This window comes from Girardinichthys multiradiatus, chromosome 11 (assembly GCF_021462225.1).
Source record: "Girardinichthys multiradiatus isolate DD_20200921_A chromosome 11, DD_fGirMul_XY1, whole genome shotgun sequence".
Lineage (NCBI taxonomy): Eukaryota > Metazoa > Chordata > Actinopteri > Cyprinodontiformes > Goodeidae > Girardinichthys > Girardinichthys multiradiatus.
The window spans coordinates 17,144,598-17,169,696 of NC_061804.1; the positions used below are offsets into that span (position 1 = coordinate 17,144,598).

At 37.7% G+C, this 25,099-nt stretch overlaps 1 protein-coding gene across 1 annotated transcript in view; it reads right to left on the reverse strand.

Annotated features, from left to right (window-relative positions):
* lars1b (leucyl-tRNA synthetase 1b) overlaps nucleotides 1-25,099 on the reverse strand; it is a 30,593-nt gene that overhangs the window by 2,913 nt on the left and 2,581 nt on the right. The window contains exons 3-29 of the mRNA XM_047379979.1: nucleotides 24,118-24,205; nucleotides 23,378-23,458; nucleotides 22,386-22,523; nucleotides 22,111-22,272; nucleotides 21,831-21,943; nucleotides 21,123-21,186; nucleotides 19,456-19,544; nucleotides 18,986-19,211; nucleotides 18,052-18,139; nucleotides 16,854-16,930; nucleotides 16,625-16,678; nucleotides 16,364-16,504; nucleotides 15,365-15,442; nucleotides 15,135-15,220; nucleotides 14,611-14,676; nucleotides 14,302-14,384; nucleotides 9,258-9,396; nucleotides 8,657-8,869; nucleotides 7,505-7,562; nucleotides 6,960-7,023; nucleotides 5,773-5,956; nucleotides 5,354-5,444; nucleotides 3,906-4,046; nucleotides 3,101-3,241; nucleotides 1,833-1,943; nucleotides 1,552-1,662; nucleotides 290-394 (exon numbers count right to left, since the gene is read on the reverse strand). Of these exons, the coding sequence (XP_047235935.1) occupies nucleotides 290-394; nucleotides 1,552-1,662; nucleotides 1,833-1,943; nucleotides 3,101-3,241; nucleotides 3,906-4,046; nucleotides 5,354-5,444; nucleotides 5,773-5,956; nucleotides 6,960-7,023; nucleotides 7,505-7,562; nucleotides 8,657-8,869; nucleotides 9,258-9,396; nucleotides 14,302-14,384; nucleotides 14,611-14,676; nucleotides 15,135-15,220; nucleotides 15,365-15,442; nucleotides 16,364-16,504; nucleotides 16,625-16,678; nucleotides 16,854-16,930; nucleotides 18,052-18,139; nucleotides 18,986-19,211; nucleotides 19,456-19,544; nucleotides 21,123-21,186; nucleotides 21,831-21,943; nucleotides 22,111-22,272; nucleotides 22,386-22,523; nucleotides 23,378-23,458; nucleotides 24,118-24,205 (2,992 nt within the window). The remainder of the gene's footprint in view (nucleotides 1-289; nucleotides 395-1,551; nucleotides 1,663-1,832; nucleotides 1,944-3,100; nucleotides 3,242-3,905; nucleotides 4,047-5,353; nucleotides 5,445-5,772; nucleotides 5,957-6,959; nucleotides 7,024-7,504; nucleotides 7,563-8,656; nucleotides 8,870-9,257; nucleotides 9,397-14,301; nucleotides 14,385-14,610; nucleotides 14,677-15,134; nucleotides 15,221-15,364; nucleotides 15,443-16,363; nucleotides 16,505-16,624; nucleotides 16,679-16,853; nucleotides 16,931-18,051; nucleotides 18,140-18,985; nucleotides 19,212-19,455; nucleotides 19,545-21,122; nucleotides 21,187-21,830; nucleotides 21,944-22,110; nucleotides 22,273-22,385; nucleotides 22,524-23,377; nucleotides 23,459-24,117; nucleotides 24,206-25,099) is intronic.

The following is a 25,099-nucleotide window of genomic DNA, read 5'->3' on the forward strand; positions in this document are numbered from 1 at the left end:
GAACATTTAGAAAACACAGGCTGGGAGCAATCTAAGGCAACTTTATTACCCATAAAGCAACAGCTCCCGAGTGATCCGAGTTCAGCAGAAGCCATTTTCTAGCAATAAACTGAAGTCATTTCACCAGCTACACCTCTTTTCAGCTGACCATTCTTTTCTCAGTGTAGTATCACTGATGGGACCCTCAACTAACTACCAGTTTGTGCAGCAAGAAATAAACCACATAATATCCAGTCCTTGAAAATGCACAGAAATAGTGGATAGAGAAATAGAGAGCTAGGTCACAGACCTCCAGAGAATTAGTTAGGTAGACGAGGTTCTCCATTAGAACTGCCCGCTCATCAAACTCCAGCTCTAGATCCAAGACCCTGGGTCCGTTCTTCTCCAGGTTTTCCTAAAAAACACAGATGATCAAAGAGTAAGTAGACAGTTGATAAAATTTCTATATAATGCCAGAACTACTGATTATTCAGCTACAGAAAACAATTAGAGAAAACATGGAATTTTACTATAAAGGAGAGAAAAAACGTTCTTTGAGCAAAAAAAAAAAGTTAAAACAGATCATTATTTTAAGCTGATCTTGCAGATCAGCTTAAAACACTTAAAAAACCATGAATTAGTAAAGACGTTAGTCATGAATACCACCAGGTCCATTCTGTTTGATCACCTGAATAAAAGACTAAAGCACCTAAGAGAAGTGATTCTTTCATTTTTAAGAGATAATGCCTTTGATCAGTATTATTAGTAGCTGCTTAGCTGCTACTAGATCATCTATACTGAATTTGGATATAATGCAATGTGATATGGATTTAGTATGTTCTATTTGAAGAGCTACAATGCAGTGAGGAAGCATAAAAAACAGTAATGAAGAGGCACATGTAGTCTGTCAAAGGGGTTTTGTATATATACACATCAAAGTAGAGGCTTTAAAACACATTTAAGTGCAGGTATAAAATGGTTTTGTACCCCTGTCGGACGTTTTGGACTAACTGTGCGTTATTTATACCCGCCAGGATGGCGTTTTGCTGCTCCTCCTCTACTCTTTCTGGCATCATTACCTACACTGACCTTTTAAAACAAGACTACATACTGTATCGGGGTTCAGCCATCGAACAAGGAAGAACTAGCATTCATCAGTAAGGAGACATTTCAAAATAAGAACACACGTCAATCGTGGAATATGCCAAAATAATAAAATGTTTATTTTAAGATTTAGTTGCTTTTGTGAAAGATTGGAGTCAAAATTTAAACTGAACAATAAACCTGATTAATTCTACAGCCCTACATAGTTTGTATTTCTTAAAAAAAATAAATGAAAAAGGTTAGCTCTCCCTCTGATGCATTAATGGGGATAATCTTACGATTGCATCTTTTCTGCAGGATTCAACCAATCAAAGAACCTGCAACACATTTGTTTCACATTACATGTATTAGGCCTAATAACAAAAAATAAACAACAAATTGGTCAAAATCAGAATCAAAAATTGGTGTTTGGCAGGAAAAGCCTGATTAATGCACCTCTGATGTGACCCTTAAACCAGTAATTAATACCTTGATCATGGCAACAAATGGCATAACTCTCTTCATATACTTCTTCAGTTCAGGCAAGGCTCCTAGCTCGTTGGCTATGACTTTGTTGTCTGGAAGGATCCCGTTGTTGCTCTGGTGACAAACACAAAGGTGCTGCTAATTTAAACAAAAAGTGACTGTGAACAGAAAGATGGGTAGGGGAGCTGAAAGAGTCCCAGAATTCATATGCATTTTTTTCTAAACAAAACTGTATGAAAAATGAAGAGTAAAAACAATAAGTAGAAGGTTCGTTTGTGTTTTACCTTGTAGTGCTTGCCGAGTAAAGATAGGGCACTGTGCTGCCATGGAGGGTAGCTCTTAGACACATAAATAGTGCAGTGGGACGGCTTGGCAGGGGGCTTTGAGTCACCTTTCTATGGAAGGAAAAAATGCATTTTAAAACTAAAACCTTTTAGATGTTATTGATAAATTTTTTTGTCCACAAAACAAGGTGGTCACGAGAAAAAATGACCTTGGGGATACTATAGAGAGTATTTGTAAAATGTTACGCTTTTTGATGATCTTCAGAGTGTGATCTGTGATTTTAATTTACATGGCAGCAGTCAGGTCTACCTTCAGATTGTACAACATATCAGTTTCTATAACTGAGTCATGATGGGGAAAGAAAACAGTACCAGAAATTCAATGTAGCTGATTGTGGCCATTTTAAAATATGTACATTTCTAAAATTACAGGTTGGGCCTTTATAGTTTATGACAAAATCTCTTATCAAACGCATATACCTTCTAACAAAGATCCAGTATGAAACCATAATAAATAAATTAAAGACAGCCTTTTCTGTCAGTTTGTTCCTTCTGTTCCCAACTTCCTCCAGTCCTGCCCCTGTACCAACAAAACATTCGTTGCAAATCGATAACAATGGCCTGGAAACCACAGATATCACCTGTCTTAGATGCTGTCAATACTCGTTTTGTTTTTCCTCTCGGCTACTGAAATCCACATATTGAACTGCTAAACTGTCAACAGACAGACAAACTTTCCTGTTGTGATCAGGAAAGGGTTTATCTAAAAAAGGTAACCGATGCTATAGGAAGCTCGATAGCAATAATCCACAACTGCTGCATGGCAGGAATGGCACACAAAGGGAAGAAATCAAAAAGAGAAACGCAGCATGTCTTCCCTTTTTAATTTGCCTCTGAAACCAGCTAAATCTTCTAAAATACAGGTGTTTCCCATTATGGTCAAAATATAAAGAAATTTTATTTGTATAAAAAAAAGCCCTCTGCAGTGTTTTTTTTTTCCATTGTTGTGCCTCACATCCAACCATTATTAAAACTGTGAAACCACTGCTGACAGAGAAAAAACATTCAGCCTCCAGTTTCTTTATTGGGCTTTTTGAACAAAAAAAAAAAAAAAAAGAATTAATAAATAAAAAATAAAAACGATGAAAAGAGTGCGATCAACTCTAAAATTGATTTCCACTCCAAAAAACTAAATGCCATTATAGTTGCCCGGTGAAGTTATTTTTTTTTTAACCCCACATAAACCCTGATTTAGAAACATGTTATACCTTGCTTTTGGGAGGGAGCATGTATGCTTTGAGTCGCAAACGGAGGTCATGTGCGGTCTCCATCAGGTACTGAGAAGAACGAATCAGAACCTCATCGACTGGGCCGGCCACGGGCCATGACGCCTTCATCAGAGAACCCGTCTGCCAGATGGAAACAGGAGAGGAGTGGAAGTGGAAAACAAATCTTATCAATTACAATATCAAAAGTCACAGTACTTTGATAACATCACTAAGAGGCATCAGTTTTGCTTGAACATGTATTAAAAAAAACAAAACAACATGATTTCAGCTTGTGGTACCAGGCGCAGGATGAGGGAAAAATAAAAGGTAGTTTTCTTGTTGCTAAGCGACAACTGCACAGCAGCACTCCTTTATATTCACAAATTTGAGTGTACAAAAATATTCCTGGCTCTCAGTGCTACTGGAAACGTGTAGCAGTGTGTGCACTAGTTTCATGCTGTAGAGGAAAAGGCTCAGTGTGAAGACAGGCTCCCAGCAGACTTGTGTTTCACCACTGGGAACATGTCAGTAGCCATTTCACACCAGTAAATGAGCAATGGGAACAAGTGCTACTGCAGGCCAACATGAACCTGGAAGTTTAAGCTTTCTGATCCCAGGTGCTCTTCATGAATGTAAATGAGCGCATTACGGTGACTTGTTTGGGTTGGCTACACGTCTGTTGTAGGAGAAAGTCTGCGACAAGAAAAAGCCCAAAAGGTGGACAGGAGAATCAAAGCCAGGTTTATACCCTGAAAGTGCTCTGGGAGAACTAAAAGCAGGGAAGTAGCAAAAACCTGTTACATACCTTTCCCAGCAGACTCCATGTGTATTCACAGAGGTGTGGACAGATGGGGGCCAGCAGCAGACTTTGTCTCTCTATGAACTGGAAGACAAGGTCTCTGTGCATGCCTTCAATAGCCAGCTCACGATACTTATCTTTCGCTGCCTAAAACAAAAACATGAACACGGTTTTAAAGTTATCCACCTCAGGGGCGTAGAACATGTGGTACGGTCCTCGACACAGCCGTCCCGGGTTCGAGTCTCGACCCGAAGACCTCTGTTGCATGTCTTCCCCCTCTTTCCACACTACTTCCTGTCTGTCTACTTTAAGAAAATAAAAATAAAGGCCACTACTGCCTCCGAAAAACAAAGGTTATCCACATCAGTTACATTATGCACAATCCTTCAACAACAAAAGAATAGTACTATCAATGATAAACAGCAATGCTTGGAGAAGTATTCACTGCAAGAAACTGTGTGTACTTTGGCATCTGCTAGATTGTGTGACCCAACAGCAACAAATGGGACCAAATACGCTTCCCATCACTGTTGATCAGACTTCCATATTTTAGGACTGTAAGAGGTCCAGGCGTGTGTGTTCTTCACACAATTGTGGAAATACTTGTGCAAACAGGGTTACTGTCTTGTTGAATAACTCATTTTCTTTTATTTTAACCAAGAATTTCATTAGCCATTCCTTTAGAATCCGCATCAATATTAGCAAAGTGTCTAAATCTAATTACAAAAAAGGTTTCAGACAGGGTTATTGCTTATCCACATTTAATTAGAGATGCACCAAAGACAAAAAAAAAAAAAAAAAGACATCATCTGGTGCCCGGAAATAAGTAACTTTCAGGATGACTTGCCAGTGAACACACAATATGCCAATGTTGAACTAATGGCAATTGTGTTGTGTTTAGAAGTTGTAACTGAAGGAAGATGACTTAAAATGAACTATTTTTAGTATTGGTAAAGTTTTTAAAGAGAAAAAGCAAAAAAGATAAAGCAACATTTAAAAATACATTCTCTTTTTACACAAACCACATATGCTGTTAATTCAGGTTTAATCGGACGGTCGAACAGACAGAAAGGCTAAACATATCCCAGAAAAGTTGGTCTGCTTTAACTTCGAGTTTTTAACATTTCTGTCTACCAGATAGAATGCTGGATTTGGAGCCTTTTAGAAATCTCAGTTTTAAGGAACATTAATGTTCTTTAGGGAATACACAAAGAGAGGGCTCTTTATAGATACTAATACTTACCACACTAATTGCAAATATAGGGGCCTAAAGACAGTGACTCCTTTCTTATACATATAATTAGAAATTATCCCTGCTCCCAAAATACATAATTACCTTTTAAGAGCAGGAAAGCTACATAAAATATTCGTAATGCCTTATAGTTCTTAAAAAGAAATCAGCAAAAACTGATCGGTGCACCCATCGGTTCTGTGAATGTAATGTATGGATTTACCTGGAACTCAAAAAATCCGCTCTTCAGGGCCTCCTTGTACATCATCCTCTCATAATGCTGCTCAGTCTTCAAGATGCCTGCATTCATTTCACTGGATAAGAGATAACACTTTTTATCCTCAAAGTCCAAGTAATTACATCATGTAAAGATACAGCAGAGTAGCTGAGCTGTGGCTCTGGAGAAGGAATGCTCATTTTTATAAAACGTCTGTTTCAACTAGCCAGCTTTTCAGTCACTCTGCACAGAAATAGCCTGGAACTGCTTGTTAGTAGCTACAATTATGCAAGTAATTAAAAGAAGGATTATCAGGAAGACACACCTTCCTGGTAATCTGGAAAAACAAATGCATACATCTCACTCAATTTAAACATTTTATCAAGAAAAGTTTTTGATCTACTAATCTCTATTTTCCCACCTACCTGGCAAACACACGATCATTAAATGTGTCTGTAGGTCCCGTCCTCAGGTTGTTCTGGTTAGCGATCATCTCCTTCACCCACTCCACCCACGTGTAGAGGCGAAGAATGCCAGCGTCAGCCATGGTCTCCACAAAGTTGGCGTCCTCAATAGTGTCCCCAGCATCGGCTAGGGCCAGACGCATACCTGAAAGGAACAAAGAGGTGCAAAATGCGTAGAAGAACTAAAACATAAAAGCATTTAGGTTATGTAGTTCAGCAAATGGTTTGGGTTTAAAACAACCGTGTTATTTAATACACAAACTATGCAAAACCCTGACACCACTCCCTCTGCCTTTACAATTTGCTCTATTAAAGCTTATCGGTATCTGCCGATGTTACAGTTAGTAACTTTTTAACATATTGGTATCGTTCCCATAAGTACAGTTGGGCCGATAAAAAAGTAAACCTTATATTTAAAAAATATTTCACTTGATGGTCTAAGTAATACTTGCAGGAGTTCATATAAACATAGCAGCCAAGCTAACCTGATATTCAACTTGAAATTACTTAACAAAAAGGCAGGTGATCTCTACCACCTTCAGGACTGAAAAGCAGGGATATTTTAAAGGTAAGTCTCATTTTTATCCTGGTGCAGAAAGACATTAAAAGTTGAAAAGTATGTTCTTGGATAATCAAGAAACATCTCTAAATTAAATGGTATTGGTTCCACAGCATCCTAAAAATACTTCCACCTTTTAGTTTCAATAAATATTTGATTTTGAAGTCAGCCTGTCTGGGGTGCACTTTATGTTAATGCATAAGAACACATTTCAACAATCTGACTAAAGCATGGCCAAAGAGCATTAGTTAGACCTGAGAGATGGGATCTACTAAAAAAATGTTTGTGTTTCTTTTAAAAGATTTCCAAGGACATGCAAAATTAAGCAAACACTAACTACATACAGTACCATAATAACTATCTAAAAATAATGCTATTCAGAACAGCCCATTGCAACTCAAAATGTAACCCTGGAACATATATTCCTTTAATTATAACAAACAATCGAAAGAAGATGTTTTTTAACCAAATCCAGCAGAATGGCCTTTGTAGTGAAAATATAAACTGTAATGTTGTATCACTTTGGCACAACAAAACACCAATAATCAGAAAAAGAAGAAAACAGTGAAGAAAGACAAACTGAGTTTACCGTCAGCTGAAAACTTTTTGATAGCTTGGCTCAGTGTGAGGAAGTTTCCTGTTGATTTGGACATCTGGTAGAAGAAAAAAAAAAGTCAGGAGCCACGTTTTTTTTTTTTTTTTTTTAAGTGTTTCCATATTGGTTCAAAAGACACACATTGAATTAGAACTCTGGATAGAGATTGTAAGTTTCAAATGACTTAAAAACGGGTATAAATTAAAAGTAGAAATAATAAACAACATTCTAAAAGGCAATAAAAAACACCAAATAACAGATTTACAAAGTACTTTAAGCTTCAATCAGAAAACAACAATACATTTTATCAAACAGTAAGAAGAAACCCGGTTTATAAATTATTTAAATGCTGCTTTTAACAAAAACAAATGTTAAGAGATGTTTTTTTTTAATCAGGTCACTAAAACAAATTACATGATTTGTTGCATTCATCAAAAAAATCAAATTCTGCTTTGTCTTCTGTTCAGATTTCAGTCACAAATTTCATTGATAATGAAAATAGAAATAAAACAATTTTAAGCTAAAAATGCTTGACTTACCTTTTCTGAGTTAAGGAGCAGATGTCCGTTTGCTCGAACTGCTTGTGGCCACTTTCCGCTGTACAAAAAAACATTTTTCCATAATGTTGGTTTTCCAGAATCTATTTCCTTATCTGTCATTGTGCTGATGGTGGAGTTCAGTGTCTGACACACTGATAAAAAAAGGTCAAATTCAATTAAGATCCAGACACTCTGTTAGTGCTCCACACCCCATTATTCTCCAAGTTTTAAGCCATTTGGTGACTTCACTTGCTACATTAGTAACTGCCCTATAATCCTGAAAGAAACTACTGTGGAACAGGATAGAAATGTTTTAAACACAGAGGCATCAGGAGGGAAATGATTAAGTTACTTTGCATGATATCAAATTAAACACAATCTAAGAACACATTGGTAAAATTTAAACTGAAACAACTGGAATTTGTACCAGGTACATGTTTTGGCTAAGTACTATTCCTTCTCATCAACCAGGATATGACAAAACCTATTTATTTTTTCTACTGTTTTTTGAAAGTGAGTTTGTCCAGCACCATGGACAGCAACAGTAATCTCACAAGAGGAGAGATGCGCTGAAAATGATTTAAACGCTGGCTATATTCCAGCTGTTGTCCTTAAGATGAGTATATGTGTAAATTTAAAGAAGAACAGCTGTTCCGTTTCCAATTTGCCATGAGCTATGCAAGGGAAGCGGCAAACATGGCAGAAAATTATCTCTTCGCATAAAACCAAAATGAAGCCTACATGTAAAATGCTAATGTGTATCAGGAACACTGGCACTGCACATCATCCTGAACATATTGATCCCACTGTGAAACATGGTGGTGATAGCATCATTCTTCTCTTCAGCAGAGACAGAGAAGCCGATCAGAGTTGACGGGAAAATGGATGGAGCTAAATATAGAACAATTCTAGAAGACAATCTATTATAGATGGCACAATACTTTAGACTAGGGCTGCTTTGTGTTGGTCTATCAAATTAAATCTCCAAAAAACACAACGGTTCATGTTGTAATGTGGCAAAATTTGATGAAGTTGAATTGGCATTCATTTACATTTTTTGTCTCAACAATGACTCCTTACTTTAAAATAGATAAATAAAACTCCAGAAATCTAACCCACTTTATCTCAGCAGGTTCAATTGGGAAAACTCACCTGTCTTTGGGCCACATGGCTACATGGTTGTACAGATAGTAGGACAGGTGGTTTGGCACTAGATCCTTTCCAGACACACGGACATCCACCGGGTACCAGTACTCAAACTCTCTCCTCAGCCTCTGCAGGTGCTCCTTGGGGATATCAGTCTTTGGGAAAGGAGATGACTTAAAGAAGATAAAGTCCCACACCTCTCTGGTCATCTGCTCCGGCCTGCCAAAAAAGGAAAATAAGCCCATTTCAATCTGCCTGTTCTTAGCATATGTACTGCAAAAGCTGGGTGTGACTGTCGGCTTTAAACAATAAGGTATTCTAGTGAGAGAGCAATAAATTCAGGGGCTTATTGCATATTTTAGTTTAACATAAACTTGTGGATTACAACGTCAGTTGTTTTTTACTTTGGTATCATTTGTTATGTGTTGAAAAATGTTTTATTCTAACTCCCGGGAATGAAAAGTCTGGTTGTTTGATAGCAGAGAAAGAAGAGAAGGATACAAAGAGGAGAAAAAACAGACATGAATAGGTTCGAGTTCAACGTTTCCATCAAGTGCAGGTCTGTGTGAGGTGTGGACTTACACCTCTGCGTGAGGTGCGTCCTTACTTGATGCCCAGTGGAGAGTCTCCCTGTCCGTTGAGCACTCCTCCCTGGAGGAGGTGCGCGACAGTGTAGTAGGCCATGTAGATAGTGGAGTCTGATAGTGACTCAATCAGCCACTGCTCGTCCCAAGGCAGCCGTGTTCCTATGGTAACCAGGGGACACAGTCACACACAGACACACGTCCACACAATCAAAGACACACGCAAACAAAAATCAAAGACAATTATCAAAACAATTGTTAAAGGCTTTGAATTGATTAAATGTTTTTGGTAAATTTGCAGTCTTGTCTTACTAGGTCCATACTCAGACAAAAAAAAAAAAAAAAACTTGGTAGAGGAATAAAGATCTAAAATCAGTGTGTAATTCTTTCGGAAATAAACAGAGATGCAATCTGCTGTTGCCAGAAGACAAAACCGAACAAGTAATCTCTAGACAGCCATTTTAACAGTTATCCTGGGTCTTATATAGTTTGAAAACTGTTTTTGCAACTCTTCCTCAAAGCTACATTTTCAGCCTGTTTTTTTTCAGTTTCAGATCTTCTTGGCTCATGTTTTTCTTATAAGTAGGGATGAGCAATGATCGTATCAGCTAGCATTGCTGGAGGAAAACAAAGACTTAGTCATCCTGTGACAATAACAAGAAACTCCAACGAGTGATGTTTTAAACCCAAAGACTTGCATAAATGGGGATGTTATTTAAAAATTTTGACCTATTTTCCCACTATTGCACAGGTGTCAAACTCCAGTTCTTGAGGGCCAGTGTCCTGCAACCTTTAGATCTGCCTCTGCTTCAATACACCTGAATCTAATAATTAGGTCATTAGCAGGACTCTGGAGAACTTGACTGCATACTAAGGAGGTTCCGCCATTTGATTTAGGTGTGTTGGACCAGGGACACATCTAAAAGTTTGAGGACACCAGCCCTGGAGGACCGGAGTCTGACGCCCCTGTACTATTAGTTTCCTGAGGGCATCAATAAATGCTGGATTTAGGCTTCAAAATACAATTGATTGCATATTTTATTTTAAAGCACTATTTGTTCTTCTTAAGCTCTGACACTATGCAGTGAACCATTTTTAGCCGAAAAAAAAAAAAAAAAACTTAAGATAATTGACACATTTATGGTAACTGCAAAAAATGCTGCAAAATTTAATAGCATTTATGTTCCACGTCGACCTGCCCTACTTTTAAGTTTTTTTCCAACTTGTACACAGAGAAAATAAGACACTTGCCTTACAAACAAGTTATATTTACTAGTAATGAAGATCATCCTGTTACAGACTTAAAACAACTCACCAGGTTAATGTGACTATTGTGGTGTAGGATTTAGATAGTGTTTACTCTGAGTTTGGGGGGAACTTTTTTTTATGCCAAATGTATTTCTCTGTCTTCAATAAAACTGAGATCGCAATTATGAAATATCACGAATATTTTACTTTTGTTTTCTTTTTTTGAGGAACAAAAACCTTTAATATAACATTACGTTTGAATCTACAAGGGAACAGGATCTGTTTAGCACCCGTAGGTTTATTTGCAGTAAGAGTCAACAACAAGCCAGTACTGTACTGCTCTGGCATGCAATGTATACCAAACATGCTGTATAATTCAATTCAATTCAAAAATACTTTATTAATCCCAAAGGGAAATTAAATGTTGTTGTAGCTCATATTATGAAGGTTTCCTAAAAGAGCCGTTGTAGATGCTGATGGCTGTGGGCAGGAAAGATCTCCTGTAGCGCTCCGTCTTACAGCAGATCTGAAGAAGCCTCTGACTGAAGACACTCTGTTGTTGTAGGACAGTCTCATGAAGAGGATGCTCAGTGTTCTCCATAATGTTCTTCATTTTATGAAGAATCCGTCTTTCCACAATGATCTCCAGAGGTTCCAGAGGAATCCCCAAAACACAGCCAGCCATTTCTATCAGCTTGTTGAGCTGTTTTAAGTCCCTGGCTCTGATGCTGCTTCCCCAGCAGATGATGGTAGAAGAGATCACACTTTCCACAACAGACTTATAGAAGATATGCAGCATCTTGCTGTAAACACCAAAGGACCTCAGCTTCCTCAAGAAGTACAGTCTGCTCTGTCCCTTCTTGTAGATGGCTTCACAGTTGCATCTCCACTCTAGTCTGTTGTCCAGGTGAACACCGAGGTATTTATACTCCTCCACCACCTCCACTTCTTCTCCCATGATGGAGAACACTTGTTCTTGTTTCTCTTAAAATGTACAATCATCTCCTTCGTTTTAGTCATGTTCAAGATGAGATGATTGTTTCTACACCATGCCACAAAGCGGTCCACCACCATCCTGTACTCAGCTTCTTGTCCATCTATGATCCACCCCACGACTGCAGAATCATCCGAGTATTTCTGCAGATGACAGGAGTCTGTCTGATACTGGAAGTCTGAGGTGTACAGAGTGAAAAGGAATGGTGAGAATACAGTCCCCTGTGGTGCTCCTGTGCTGCTGACTACCTGGTTAGACTCACAACCCTTCAGTCTCACAAACTGTGGTCTGTTTGTCAGGTAGTCTTTGGTCCAGGAGATTGTTGAGGCCTCCACCTGAGTCTTCTGGAGTTTCTGACAAAGCAAATCAGGTTGGATTGTGTTAAATGCACTGGAGAAATCAAAGAACATGATCCTCACAATGCTGCTGGCTTTGTCCAGATGACAGTGGGTTTGTTGAAGCAGGTGTATGATGGCATCTTCAACTCCAACTCCACAGCAATGATCAAACTGAAGGGGGTCCTGATGGTTTACTGTTTGCTTACTCAGGTGGGCCAACAGGAGTCTCTCTAGGACCTTCATGATGCGGGATGTCGGGGCAACAGGTCTATAGTCATTGAGGATTGATGGGTGAGTTTTCTTTGCTACCGGAACAAGACAGGAGGTCTTCCACAACACCGGAACCTTCTTCTGGGCCAGGCTAAGGTTGAAGAGGTGCTGCAGAATCCCACAGAGCAGCTCTGCACAGGCCTTCAGGACTCTATGGCTGACATGATCTGGACCTGCGGCCTTATTCCTATTCAGTCTCTCCAGTTGCATATTCACTTGACTTCTTGAGACACACAGGTGGAAGGGGGAAGCAAAGGAAGCATCAGCATCTTCTGATATGGTTGAAGGCAAACATGTAGAAGCAGAAGGGTCTAGGGCTGAGGTGGAAAATAAAAAATGTGAGGTGTTACTGGTCAGCTGTGGGTCCTGTGGGTCAAAGGAAGATGGAATGTCTGTTTGGCTGTGAGCAGGAGAGAAGGATGCGAAGCTCGTTTCTGAACTGAACCTATTGAAGAATACGTTCAGTTCATTGGCTCTGTCCAGACCTCCATCGGTCTGATCATCCTTCTGCTTGAAGCCTGTGATTTTCTTCATCCCTGTCCACACATCTCTGATATTGTTTTGCTGGAGCTTGCTCTCCAGCTTCTTCTTGTACACCTCTTTGCTGTCTCTTATCTTGACTTTAAGTTGCTTCTGTAAACTCCACAATAATTCTCTGTCTCCCTCTCTGAAGGCTCTTTTTTTCTTGTTAAGCAGGTCCTTCAGGTCACTGGTGATCCAAGGTTTGTTATTGCGGAAGCATCTCACGGTTCTGGTGGGGATGATGTTATCCACACAGAAGTTTATATAGTCGGTTACACACTCAGTCATGGCATTGATGTCCTCTCCATGTGGCTGGCACAGTGCGTCCCAGTCTGTAGCCTCAAAGCAACCTTGCAGAGCTTCTTCAGCTTCCTGTGACCATTTTCTCACAGTCCTCTTTATTACAGGTTGCCTCTGAACAAGGGGCCTATATTTCGAGCAGAGAAAAACAAGATTGTGATGTGATTTGCCTAGAGGAGGTCTTGCTATAGAGATGTATGAGTCCTTGACATTTGCATAAAACAAATCCAATGTTTTGTTTTCTCTGGTAGAGCAGCTGACAAACTGTTGAAACTTTGGAAGTGTAGCAGAGAGTGAAGCATGGTTAAAATCACCAGAAATTGCCACAAAAGCATTGGGGTTTTGTGTCTGTAGCTTAGCAACAACTGAGCTGATGGCATCACATGCAGTGTCGGCAACAGTGGAAGGTGGAACGTAAACTGTTGCCAAAATAACATTGGTGAACTCTCTGGGTAAATAATATGGATGAAAACTTACTGCCAACAGTTCAATATCTGGACTGCAGAGTTGACACTTCACAGTTACATGTCCTGGATTATACCATCTGTTGTTCACAAGTACTGCCAGTCCACCTCCTTTACATTTGCCGCTCCTCTTTAAATCTCTGTCTGCTCGTATGGTTAAAAAGCCCGGCAGAGAGACACTGGAGTCGGGGATATGATCCTGCAGCCATGTCTCAGTAAACCACATGATACTGCATGCCCGGTACTCTGGCTGGGTCCTTTGTAGGGCTTGGAGTTCATCCAACTTGTTTCCCAACGATCTCACATTGCCCATCAAAATTGACGGAAGAGATGGTTTGAACTTCCTCCTTCTCTCTCTTCTCTTAGCTCCTGCTCTGCATCCACGGCGTCTCCTTTTCAACTCATCAGGGATTTGGGGTTGTAGTTGAAGTATTATTTGAGCTTTTGAGATATTAATCAGCTGCTCCCGGTTGTAAGAAACAACCTCGCTGCCATGGCAATGCATCATAACAAATGTCCAAAAATAGAAAGTATTAAGAAAAATCTTCCAAGCTGCACAGCATCCGACACCGGAGTGGACAGTCGTCCAAAAAAAAAAACAACTGTATCCACCACAAGAGGAATAGTTCCCAAAAAAGAATAAATCAGAATCAAAAGTAACAGAGCTACTCCAACCTGCTGCCACCTTGAGCGGCGCAATTCTAGAACTCAGATGCGTCTATTCTTGGATGAACACCGGCAAATGCCAGGTGCTTTATGACCAGTCCTCTGTCTCCATCTAGAGACAAAAATCTTCTTACAAATGTTTGAGATTTTTAGGCATTATGCATTAACAATAGCAATTAAATCATATTTTAAGTAGGAGAACTGAATCATAGATGTTTTATATGTTATTGTGCACATCACACAAACTGTAGAATAATCTACTTACCAAGACCGTAGGTGCGAGAGCAGGCATGTTCCTGTAGCCATGCTAAAGATGCCTCAAAGTTTCTTCTCGTCTCTTCACAAAATCTAGAATTTTGCAAAACAGGATGTCAAATATTGTGACCTTGCACAAATTTAAATTTTTTTATTTTTTTTCCACTGCTCACATACCAGCTTCAAAAATGACAGCTGCAACTAAACATAATTCCATGAAACCAAACAAGCATTTCTGAGCAAGTACAAGAGCCCAGAAGAAAGAATGAAAAGTCCAGAGGAGACAAACAAAAAAAATGTTTTTCTGAAGTCATCTTACGTTTCCATTGCTGTGAGGACTTCAATGGTCTGCTGCTTCCACTGGGCCTCCCCGTAGTCCAAATACCTGTCCAAATACCAAAACAATACTTGCACTGAACTTTTCAGAGACTAAAACAAAACACAAATATAAAATTCTTCTAATCAACAACACATTTATCTTAGTTGGAAATTCAAAGGCTCAAATACCCATAATTAGAAATAAAACAATTCAAAATAACAAAAAAAAAAAAAAAACAGTGCTTTCTCTCCAATGAATTGGAACCAAGTAGTGGACTCCTAGTGATACTCCATGAAAAGCACAATGGCAAAATGGTAAAAAAAATTCTGGGCAATAAGCAGTAAAAAAAATAACTAGTTTGAATAAAAGTTAAAAGATGACATCATACATTTTTATCATTTGTTTTTTATAAATAGTGTGATATTTTTTTCTCCAAGTCATGAAACCGTAGGACTCTCATACCGACCCATTCCTGATAAAAAACAAACACATTTTTACTTAATAAAGATTTCCAAGACACTCACCACTGGTCACAGAGCGCCACCACACACTCATCAACTGAACGCGACATGACCTGCTTCTCAGGCTCCATGTAAATCAGGGCCTCCCCCTGTGACAGATAAACATTCGACAAACTGGTACTTGAAAAAACAATAAATAATATATGGATAATACAAGCACACAGAATCCCCATGAAACACATCTGTGAACAGATTTAAGAAAAACAAAATCAGGGTGAAGTTAAATGTGTTACCTTCTCAACCATCATCTTCTGGATCGGCTTCTTTACATCTTGGACCTTCTGCCCCTTGAAGCCCTCAACTAGCATGATCTGAGTGGGACATTCATTCACAGTAGCTGACTTCAAATTTCATCAGTCTAACTCGTTTCACAACAGGAATTTCATGCACACAAAATATGTGGTCTATACATATAGGTGGTTAAGCTGATCGTCCATTTAATAACATGATGACGTGGCAAGAGAAACAAGATCTTCGCAAAAAAGAAAAAATAACCCATAAATGTGTGTTTTCTTGTATAATTTCAGTTTGTTCTCCGACTTTTCAGCTGGAAACATAACCAACCTACACTACCGGTCAAAGGTTTTAGAACGCTTAGAACGCTTTTCTCATTTAATGGTTTTCTTTATGTTTATGACCATTTACATTGTACATAGATTCTCAATGAGGGCATCAAACCAGTGAATGAACACATAAGCAATTATGTAGCAAAACAAAAATCGTAAAATAACTTTAAATATGTTATATTTTAGAATCCTTAAAGTAGCCGCTATTCGCTGTAATGACTGAAATATTAACCTCTGGGCGTCTCTCAGTGAACATCTGGGAAGTTCTTTCAAGACTCTTTGGAAACCATTTCAGGTGACCACCTCATGAAGCTCATGGAGAGAATGCCAAGAGAGCAAAGCAGTCTTAAAAGCAATGGGTGGCTATTTTGAAGAATCTAAAATATAGAAATGTTTAGAGTTATTTCACACTTTTGTATTCTACATAATTCCATGCGTGTTTATTCACAGGTTTGTTGTCTCTGGTGAGAATCTACAATTTCAATAGTCATGAAAATAAAGAGACCCATTAAGTAAGAAAGGCGTTCTTAAACTTTTGACCGGTAGGGTAGTTGAAAGAAACCTAAACATAGCAAATATGTTCACTCCAAATTGATAAGTTGCTGCAAGTTATAAAGAAACTTTTCAAACTGGGGGTTTGGTCTTAGATAGCTGTTTAAAACTCACCCCTTCATAAAATCCTTTCAGGTAAACCTTCTCTTTGGCTTCAGCCAGTTTCTCCTTGTCATTCTGGCTCTGGATCTTCAGTTCATCACAGACCAGAGGGGCCGAAAGGTTTCCATAGCCTGGGATTTCAATGATGGGGACCTGAGGTACAGAAACAGCAAGAAAAATAAAAAAACAAATAATGATTTGCTGAGAAGCTGCATTTAAACAAGTGTCTTCAGAGCAAGTGAAGCCAAAGCGACTTTTATAAGATCTGCTTACCGGCTCAAAAGGCAACACCATCTTATCCTCAATTCCATATTTTTCCCTTAGAGCCTTTAGGAAATGCAAGAATTAATTCATTAATAATTATTCTAATTTCCATTTAAACTGTGTTTAAAGTTATCACAGATCTAATTGAATTCTGTAAACTTTGCAGAGCACACAATATTTAAGCAAAAGAAAAATGACTTAATTGTTACAGAGTAAAGGTTTGTGTCTGTGAAGTCACCTGTTTCTTTTTGATGTCCCTGAGAGCAGCAATGTCATCAGGAGCATCGGATGGCACACTGGTAACAACGCCAGTACCTGGAGAGAAGGAAAAAAATCTCAACAAATAAATGCATGAAAATGCACACAGACAAAACTAATTTATTTTATTCTACTTGGTTCCAAATCTAATAAATGCCCCATGCTGACAGATTTCATTATCTGCTGTGCAGCGAGCACTGGAGCAACAAACGAACAGTGAAAAAGGACACACAAACATGATCTCATTTACTTTTGCTCATTACACTTCAAGACAAGATGACAGATTGAGCATGAGAAATTCATTATTATTCATGTGGATATTGTGACATTTCACTTAAGTGATTCAGAAATTCAATTTATGAATATTTACAGAAATTTTTCAACAGGACAACGAGTTACTTGGGAGCAAACGGAAGCTTTTTAGCAAACAATGCCCAGAAAGAAAAGATTTTCAATAAAATATGTCTGTTTGGAGTGCAAGTTCAACTCTGAATGGACACCCAGCACCCATCAGGACATCACTATATACACTGCCCTTTAATAATGTATTCAAACCCCTCAACCTTTTTCACACTTTGTCCCGTTACACCCACAAACTAAAATTTGGGCTGTGGGTCTCTGTAGTCAGTTTCCCCCTAATTTGATACCACTAAATAAAATTCTTAAGGTCTGAAAACTCATTTTTTCTTCACCTTTTGACCCAGCATGAGAGAGCTCAATTTATTTGTTCCGAGTTGTTTTAAAACATCTTTTATGTGTCTTCTTGTATTTGTGTCTTTCATCCGGCTTTAAACCGGATGAAAGAGGTTAACACCAGAATGCAACTAAAGCGGTGTGCCGCTTGTGCAGATGTATAGTGCTATTAAGAAACATAAGGGCAGAACTTCGTCGGGTGTACTGTAGCTTTGCGCAGACAAGTCCGGCGGATGTCCGCTTTGAGTCCGAGCGTACGTCCGGTAAGTCAAGTAGGCTACGTTCGACTATGTTTCGCCATTAACCCGTAGGCCAAAAAAACAAAACATCGCTTTAAAAAAAAAAAAAAAAAAAAAAAGAAAAACTATTGAAGTGCTCAGCCTGTCGAAGGTGGTTGATACATTTGTCCAATTGCTCAACCTTAAAGACTATTACAAGTTCATGTAGTGGACAACTATAAATGCTTAATAATGAAGGACTCATACCTTTGTCCTCCTTAATGGTGAGCATGGGCAGAGCATAGATGATCTTGTAGGAGGTCAGAGGAGCACTTAGAGCACAGCCAAGGAGATCCTAGTCACAGAGGACACGAAATTTCAGTTCTAATTTTGAGTCTTGTAAGAACAATAAATTTGAATAAGTAATATTATGTTTAAAGAAAAATGATGGACACAAACAACAAATTAAAACCATTGCAACATGATTAAGAATTACATTTTAGATACGTGTTTACATTTGTACATTGTTTCTAAACACTTTAAGATCTTTTTAAAACCATCTAATTGACATTGACGACCAACAAGAAAAACCTTAACATAATAACTTGAATACATGTTTTTGGTCCCTAGCTTGTGAATCCACTGATTTCACAGTAAGGTTAACCAAATTTAACTTTTAACATACACAGTGAGTTTACATTACAGTTACTGAAGGCATGTCTTAGCCGGCTATTTAAATCCCTGTTTATACAAGCCAAATCTCAATAAATACACACATTCCCATGATGGAGTAGCTGGTGGTGGATTAGGTAAAAAATAATAGGATTTCAATTCCCCCCCCAACAATAAACCAGTTTAGGAAGTTTAAATCTTTCATAGGTTCCAGTGACCCATTCCACAATCTTTCTGAAAGGGTTGTTTGCCGCTCTAAATCACAGGCTTGTGATTTTTTTCCACAGCATTTTAACACTACTCAGAACTAAATCACCCAACTGAACACTGATGGTAAATGCTACTCTGACAACGAGCTGAATTCTCTGTGAATGTAGGATAAATAACAGAATATTTCTTAAATCTAAATGCAAACCTGACCGGTGACCTGTCAACGCTGTTTCCTGCCTCTCCCTTATTCATCTAGACTTTTGATTATTATTTAGTGTCTTGTGTTTTTATGCGCGCAGAACATTAACAGGCTCTCTACCTGTCCCAGTATTTCCATGATCACCGGCACCACTCCATTCTCCTTGGTGAATCCCTGGAAAGACATGTTTCTAGCAGACCTCTTGGTGGAGATGAAGATGTCTCTGCTGGCTGTTTCAAAAGCTAAATACATCATGTCTGGTCTCACCCAGCAGTTGGTCTGACCAAACATGGTTTCTGGTCTCAGAGTGGCAGCAACGAGGAAGATGTTTTTGCCTTTCATGCCACTGTGGGGAGGACAACAAGTATCAAACCCTGACTTATTTCTTTGTGAAGAATTTGTATATATTTACATAATTTTGATTTTTTGATTTTTTTTAAGTAATCTCAAGAAATAAAAAGGGGAGAAGACACATCATTTTGTGCAAGCAAGAGATTTGGAAACAGGAAAAACCTAAAACAAAACAAAACAAAAAAAATCAACAACAAAAACAAATTCTGAGAATAAAAGAGATGGGCACAATTTTTTACCTGCTATAAAACACTTTTGATTTGAATTTTGCCGTGTAAGGTTCAACAATCTTCATCTTGATGAGTGTGTACTCCTGAGGTCCCACTCCCTACAAATGAGAAAAATTAAACTAACTGCAAGTCTTTAATTATTACAAGCCCCTTTTCTTCCAATAGCCCCTTTTCCACCGTAGGCCCCAGGAATTAAAGCCCCAGATTTGTTTTACCCAGGTAATAGGAATCCCAGGGAATCTTGTACGTTCCTTTTCCATTGCCATGGGCCATTTATTTAAATCAGCCTAATGACAAATGGGAAAGTTGTGAAAAAACTGCAATACACCTTAATTCCAGCAGAGGGCCTCACTCCTTTACTCCATTTAAAAGTTAATAAATCAGTTTTTGTGTCAGCTGATAAACAATAGATGATGAGCAGCTTTAGAGTTATACAGTTGATTAATTCCTTCCATTATTAAGTACCCATTAATAAAACAGAATATTTTTCAAAGGAAATTTGTTACACTTTATAATTAATGCCAACAATAACTATTTCTCCAGTTCTATAAGACAAATATTTCAGTGCATTATAATGCAGTGCTGATGATCACAGCACTTAAACTTTTCCATGTACATACCATTGTCTTTTCATGTAAAATCAACTTAGTGGAGTATAAACTCTTACATTTATTTCTCTCATATATATTTTTTTATCTAATATTTTTAATTTTTCATAGTTTATGGAGACGACTGCAGGAGGAGAGACCACAGTTCCAGGTTTGGATGCTGTCTCCCAGAAGCTCAGTGAACTTCTTCATGTCCTGCCATCATCTGCTCTACTATCTACTTTATATCAATATTTGTTTATGATTAGACAGTCAAGGTATCAATTCCCTGTACATTTGGACTGATTATCTGTTTTTTCAGTCTAATAAATGCAATTTTGACTGTTGTGAAGTGCCTTGTGTTGTGAGTTGGCGCTATATAAATAAAACTAAATTGAATTGAATTTTTTTACTAAACACATTTTCTGTAGTTATCCAATGAGTTTACCTGATGCTAATAAAAGAAAAAAAAGTGTCAGTCAGTGTTCAGTAGGTATTGGAAATGAATCATGCAGTTGTAAAGCAAAAACTCTGGCCAGATGCAGGCTGGTAAAAAATATTTCTGTAAAATAATAATTGAAACTTTTCCTGCTTACAGATCCAGTACAACTTAAGGAATACAACGAGGAATTAATTAACTAACGCTGCTCATTATCTACTATTATTTATCATTTGAAACAAAAACATAATAATTAGCCAATAGTCTTATAAACACAGTAAAGGAGTAGTGCCATCTGCTGGACCGAAGGTGTATTGCAGTTTTCTTTACAACTTCCCCATACATCATTAGGCTGATTTAAATAAATGGTCCGTGGCCTATCTAGGAAATGGAAAAAGAAAGTACACAATTCCCTGGGATTTCTATTACCCCAGTAAAACAAATTATCCGGGTTTTGGTGGAAAAAGGTCTACAGTGTGAATTCAGTTATACTTCATAACTTTTGAATGGAAAGCTCAATGTACATGAGTTCACAAGCATTCCATTTGGTTACAGAGACGTCCAAGATAAACTGGTGTTAGAATGTGGCAGAATATTTTAAAAGTAAAAGTAAACTGAAAAAACATTGTTCATGAGTTAGACATGCGTACCTCCCCAGTTTGCCTGTCATGGTCCATACACGGCTGTCCATCCTTAGGAGAGTAGATGGTATACCTGCAGAGAAGTAAGCAGTATTTATATCAAACTCCCTTGAAACAAGATTCAGCCATACATCAACTTAAACTCTACAAACCTGTAGTTAGTTGTAGTTATTTTTTATAAAAATTCTTTTAAAATGCTTCGGCATTCATCTGATGAAAAAGGATAACGGTACAGAACACCAAAATACAGTGCCTTGCAAAAGTATCCATATCCCTTGAACTTCATCCATATTCCACATGGATTTATGGTTTATTACATTTTTCAAACAACTAAAGATCTGGAATTTGGTGCACATTGACAGGCCAGATTTGACAGGTGTCCAATTCTGTCAACTGATTCTCCTACCTGAGATTTAAATCTCTGCAACTCCACAAAAGTTACCACCACCTTGGCTTTTTGGCTTAAGAGCAAAGAGGGTTGAACCACACTTCAGAACTATGCACTACCTTGTGTTGTTCTACATTTCCGAATCCCAGTAAAATGAATTAAAGTTTGTGGTTGTAACCTGACAAACTGTGAAAAAGTGAAAGACGTATTAATACTTGTGTTAGGTAATGGAATTCAACTGATGGTGGTGGCAAGAAACAAAAAGTGCACCTGTTTATATTGCAACTGAACGAGTACAACTGTTCAAAGAAACTTGATTAATAATTCACCTTTTGCCAAACTTGATCTTCTTCCTCTCTTTTAGTGTCAGATATTGCCACCTGACGAAAGAGTCGTAGAAGGGGTTCACATCAGTGGTAATGAAAGAACGTCTCCAATCCACCTGTGGAATAATCCAGCAAAGATGACAAGATGAGAAAATCTCCTAAGAATTTAGCCCAATGTTACAACAAACAAAACTTATAAAGCACTTTGAGTTCAGACTTACAAATAAATCAAACAACTCTGAGCATTAAAAAAAAAACAGAAAAACACAGCAAGCTTAGTCACCTTGACTCCCATTTGTTTGAGGTCTTTGATAGCCAAAGGAGGGAAGTACTCCAGCCAGTGTTCTGCATTAGCAAACTTGACAATTTCACAGTCATTCAGACCTAAAGACCTCATGATGTCCCACTGGTATGTGGAGGATCCAGATTTGGCCACCGCTTTACTCTGACAACAAAATATCCACTTAGTTTTCATAAAAAAAGATTTTATTCTTTAGTCTTGCTTTCCATGATAATGCCAAAAAAGGAAAATGATCTCAGCTGTCAGGTGATCCTAACCTTCTTGCCCTTTGCTTTGTCCTTGATGATGATTTGATCAAAAACCTTGGGTTTCTCCTCTTCTTCTTTGACCTCGTCTGGAAACTGGGGAGGGTTTCCGTACAGCTCCATCTCTCTCTTTAGCTTGTCTGCACAGGCCTGAAAAAAAATGATTTAGAAATGTATGAGAGACAGGTGAGGTATTGCTTGTAGGTGGTTTAAAGCAGAATTGGTGATAGAATTGAATTTTATACTAATGATTAATTTGAGTAGAAAATATGAAGCATAAATGTGAATGTGATGCTACAACAGCCTTCTTTATTAAGACCTTCTATGGTGACACAGCTGCATGTCAGGTCTTCAGTAGCAGAGGTGATTGGTAATTATTTTTCTATCATGTTCTGCTGATGTTTTCTTCAGGGATTTAGGTGTTTTGACTAATTCACTAGCGTTTTCTACAGCTGTAAAGGTTTATAGGGATTAAACAGAAGCAAAATAACTTTTTAACCCTTTGAACCTTTAAATCCAAAGGGAACCACTGATTGGTGTTCATCATTAATTGACTTTGTCTTTAATCTGTTAAAATGCTTCTGCTGGGGTTCATAAATCGATAGCCTACGTACTGAGACAAAATTATAGTCATCCATCAGAGATTTCCTCCCTATCAGTCCATTTTATAAAAAGCTCTGTGGCCATTAGAACATCCGTTCTAACTGAACGACAATAAGAAAACAGAGGCTAAATAGACGAACAAATGGAATCTAAACATATGGCCAGACATGTTTGTCTCCAAATATATTTGTGCAAATGACTGGATTAAACCGGTTTGTCAGCATGAAGACGTCTAACTTCTGTACACATAAAACTTTGAACTGCACATCTATGTGGTCAAAGTCTGTAAGTAGGTAGAAAAAAAAAAGGTTTTATTATAAACATTTTATTGTTTGAAGTCAGAGCATACACACAAACTGCATTATAACAAGCTGAAAGGAAAATAAAAAGAAGACGCCAACCTTGATCGGCATTCCTGTGCAGTGCAGCCCAAATGGGAAAAGGCATCTCTTCCCCTTGAGAGACTGGTAGCCGACACCAAACTGATGGAACAAATCAGACCAAGAGACGCTCAGGGGAACGAGGACAAGATCTTTAGTAAATCATTAGTAACATTTCGATTACCTAAAGGTACAGAGAGTTTATATAGCCTAGAATATTTTTTAATCTGATGCATAATTTTACCACACTGCAAACCACCACATTACATATTGAGTTTTTTTTTGGATAGCACACCTCCATGAATGGTACTAATATTAATCCTGTAATTCTCCATTTAACACCAAATTAAACTCAGGACTCCTTTGTTTCAACATTAAAATTACAATGATTTTTATCTCCTATAGCTTGACTTTGAACGTAAGACGGACTAAAAAACTGCTCACAATGTAAAAGTTAACTTTGTGTGAACATGTCTACTAAAGATTTTGTATTTCAAATAAATAGAACAAAATGTAACGGAACCCAAAACATAAAATTGTTTTTACTATGACAATGGATTTAAACTGCTGGAACAGCATAGAAAATATTTGAGGTTTTAGAACTGTAACTTTTTAATATGCTTGGAATAATCAATCCCAGCAACCAGTCCATGCCTAACTTTTAGCTTCATAAAGATATATATTCTGCTTTGGTATATACATGAAACCAGTAAAGGAATTTATGTTTTCGGTATTCATCTTAGTCTGAGTATCACACTTACCTCACACTTTGACAAGCTGAAAGTATGGCCAAGATGCAGTCGACCATTCATGTATGGATAAGGAAAGGTGACAAAGTATTTGTTTTTGCTGAAAAGAAAGCAAAAATGCAGAATTATGGAGGAATAAATACCTGATATCAATGCAAGCACCCAGAGTAGGCCTTATGAAGCTGGTTATTAACCTACTGGCTGTGGCGTCCCTTCAACAACAGCTTTTCATTTGCAGTTGCAGGCTGCTAGGGCTGCACTTATGATTATTTTGCTAATTAAATTAATCTGTCAACTATTTTTTTCAATTAATTGATTAATAACTGGATAGCAAAAGGTGCTTAATACGAGATTTTTTACAGAATTTGAACCAGCTGAAGCTAAAGCTATGCCACTTCTGTTCTGGATAGAGGATATTTACAGACAAAGGTTTTTCATCTTAAATACAAAATATATATATTTTTGGTACAGTTTTGGCCTAATTGTTGCTCTGAGTTGGTTGCTCTTTCAACAAATTGCATGTTTTAAAGCCAGTTAACGATTATTTGATTACTAAGTTAGTTGACGATTATTTCAATAATCGATCAATCTGATTAATAGTTGCAGTTCTGAAAATTCCAAAAACGACATAAATGTACCCAAGACTTAATGTTGACGTTTTGGTCTAAAAAAAAAAAAAAAAAAAAAAAGCTATTATTTAACTGAATATCAGTTGATTTTTATTCTCCAAATAGTCAGCTAGTTAAAACTTTAAGTATTAATAATCGGAAAAAGTAAACTGATTTAAAATGTGAGCACATGGAAGTGTCCAGATTCTATCTAATGTTGAAACGCATTTATGTTTTGAATATAGGACGCTACAACATTTAATTTCCCTTTGAGATTAATAAAGTATTTTGGAACTGAATTGAATGTAACTTTAATGTTTCATTTTAAATAAGAACATAAACAGAACGATGTCTTGGTCCATGCCTGTTTTGGCAATTGGATGTTC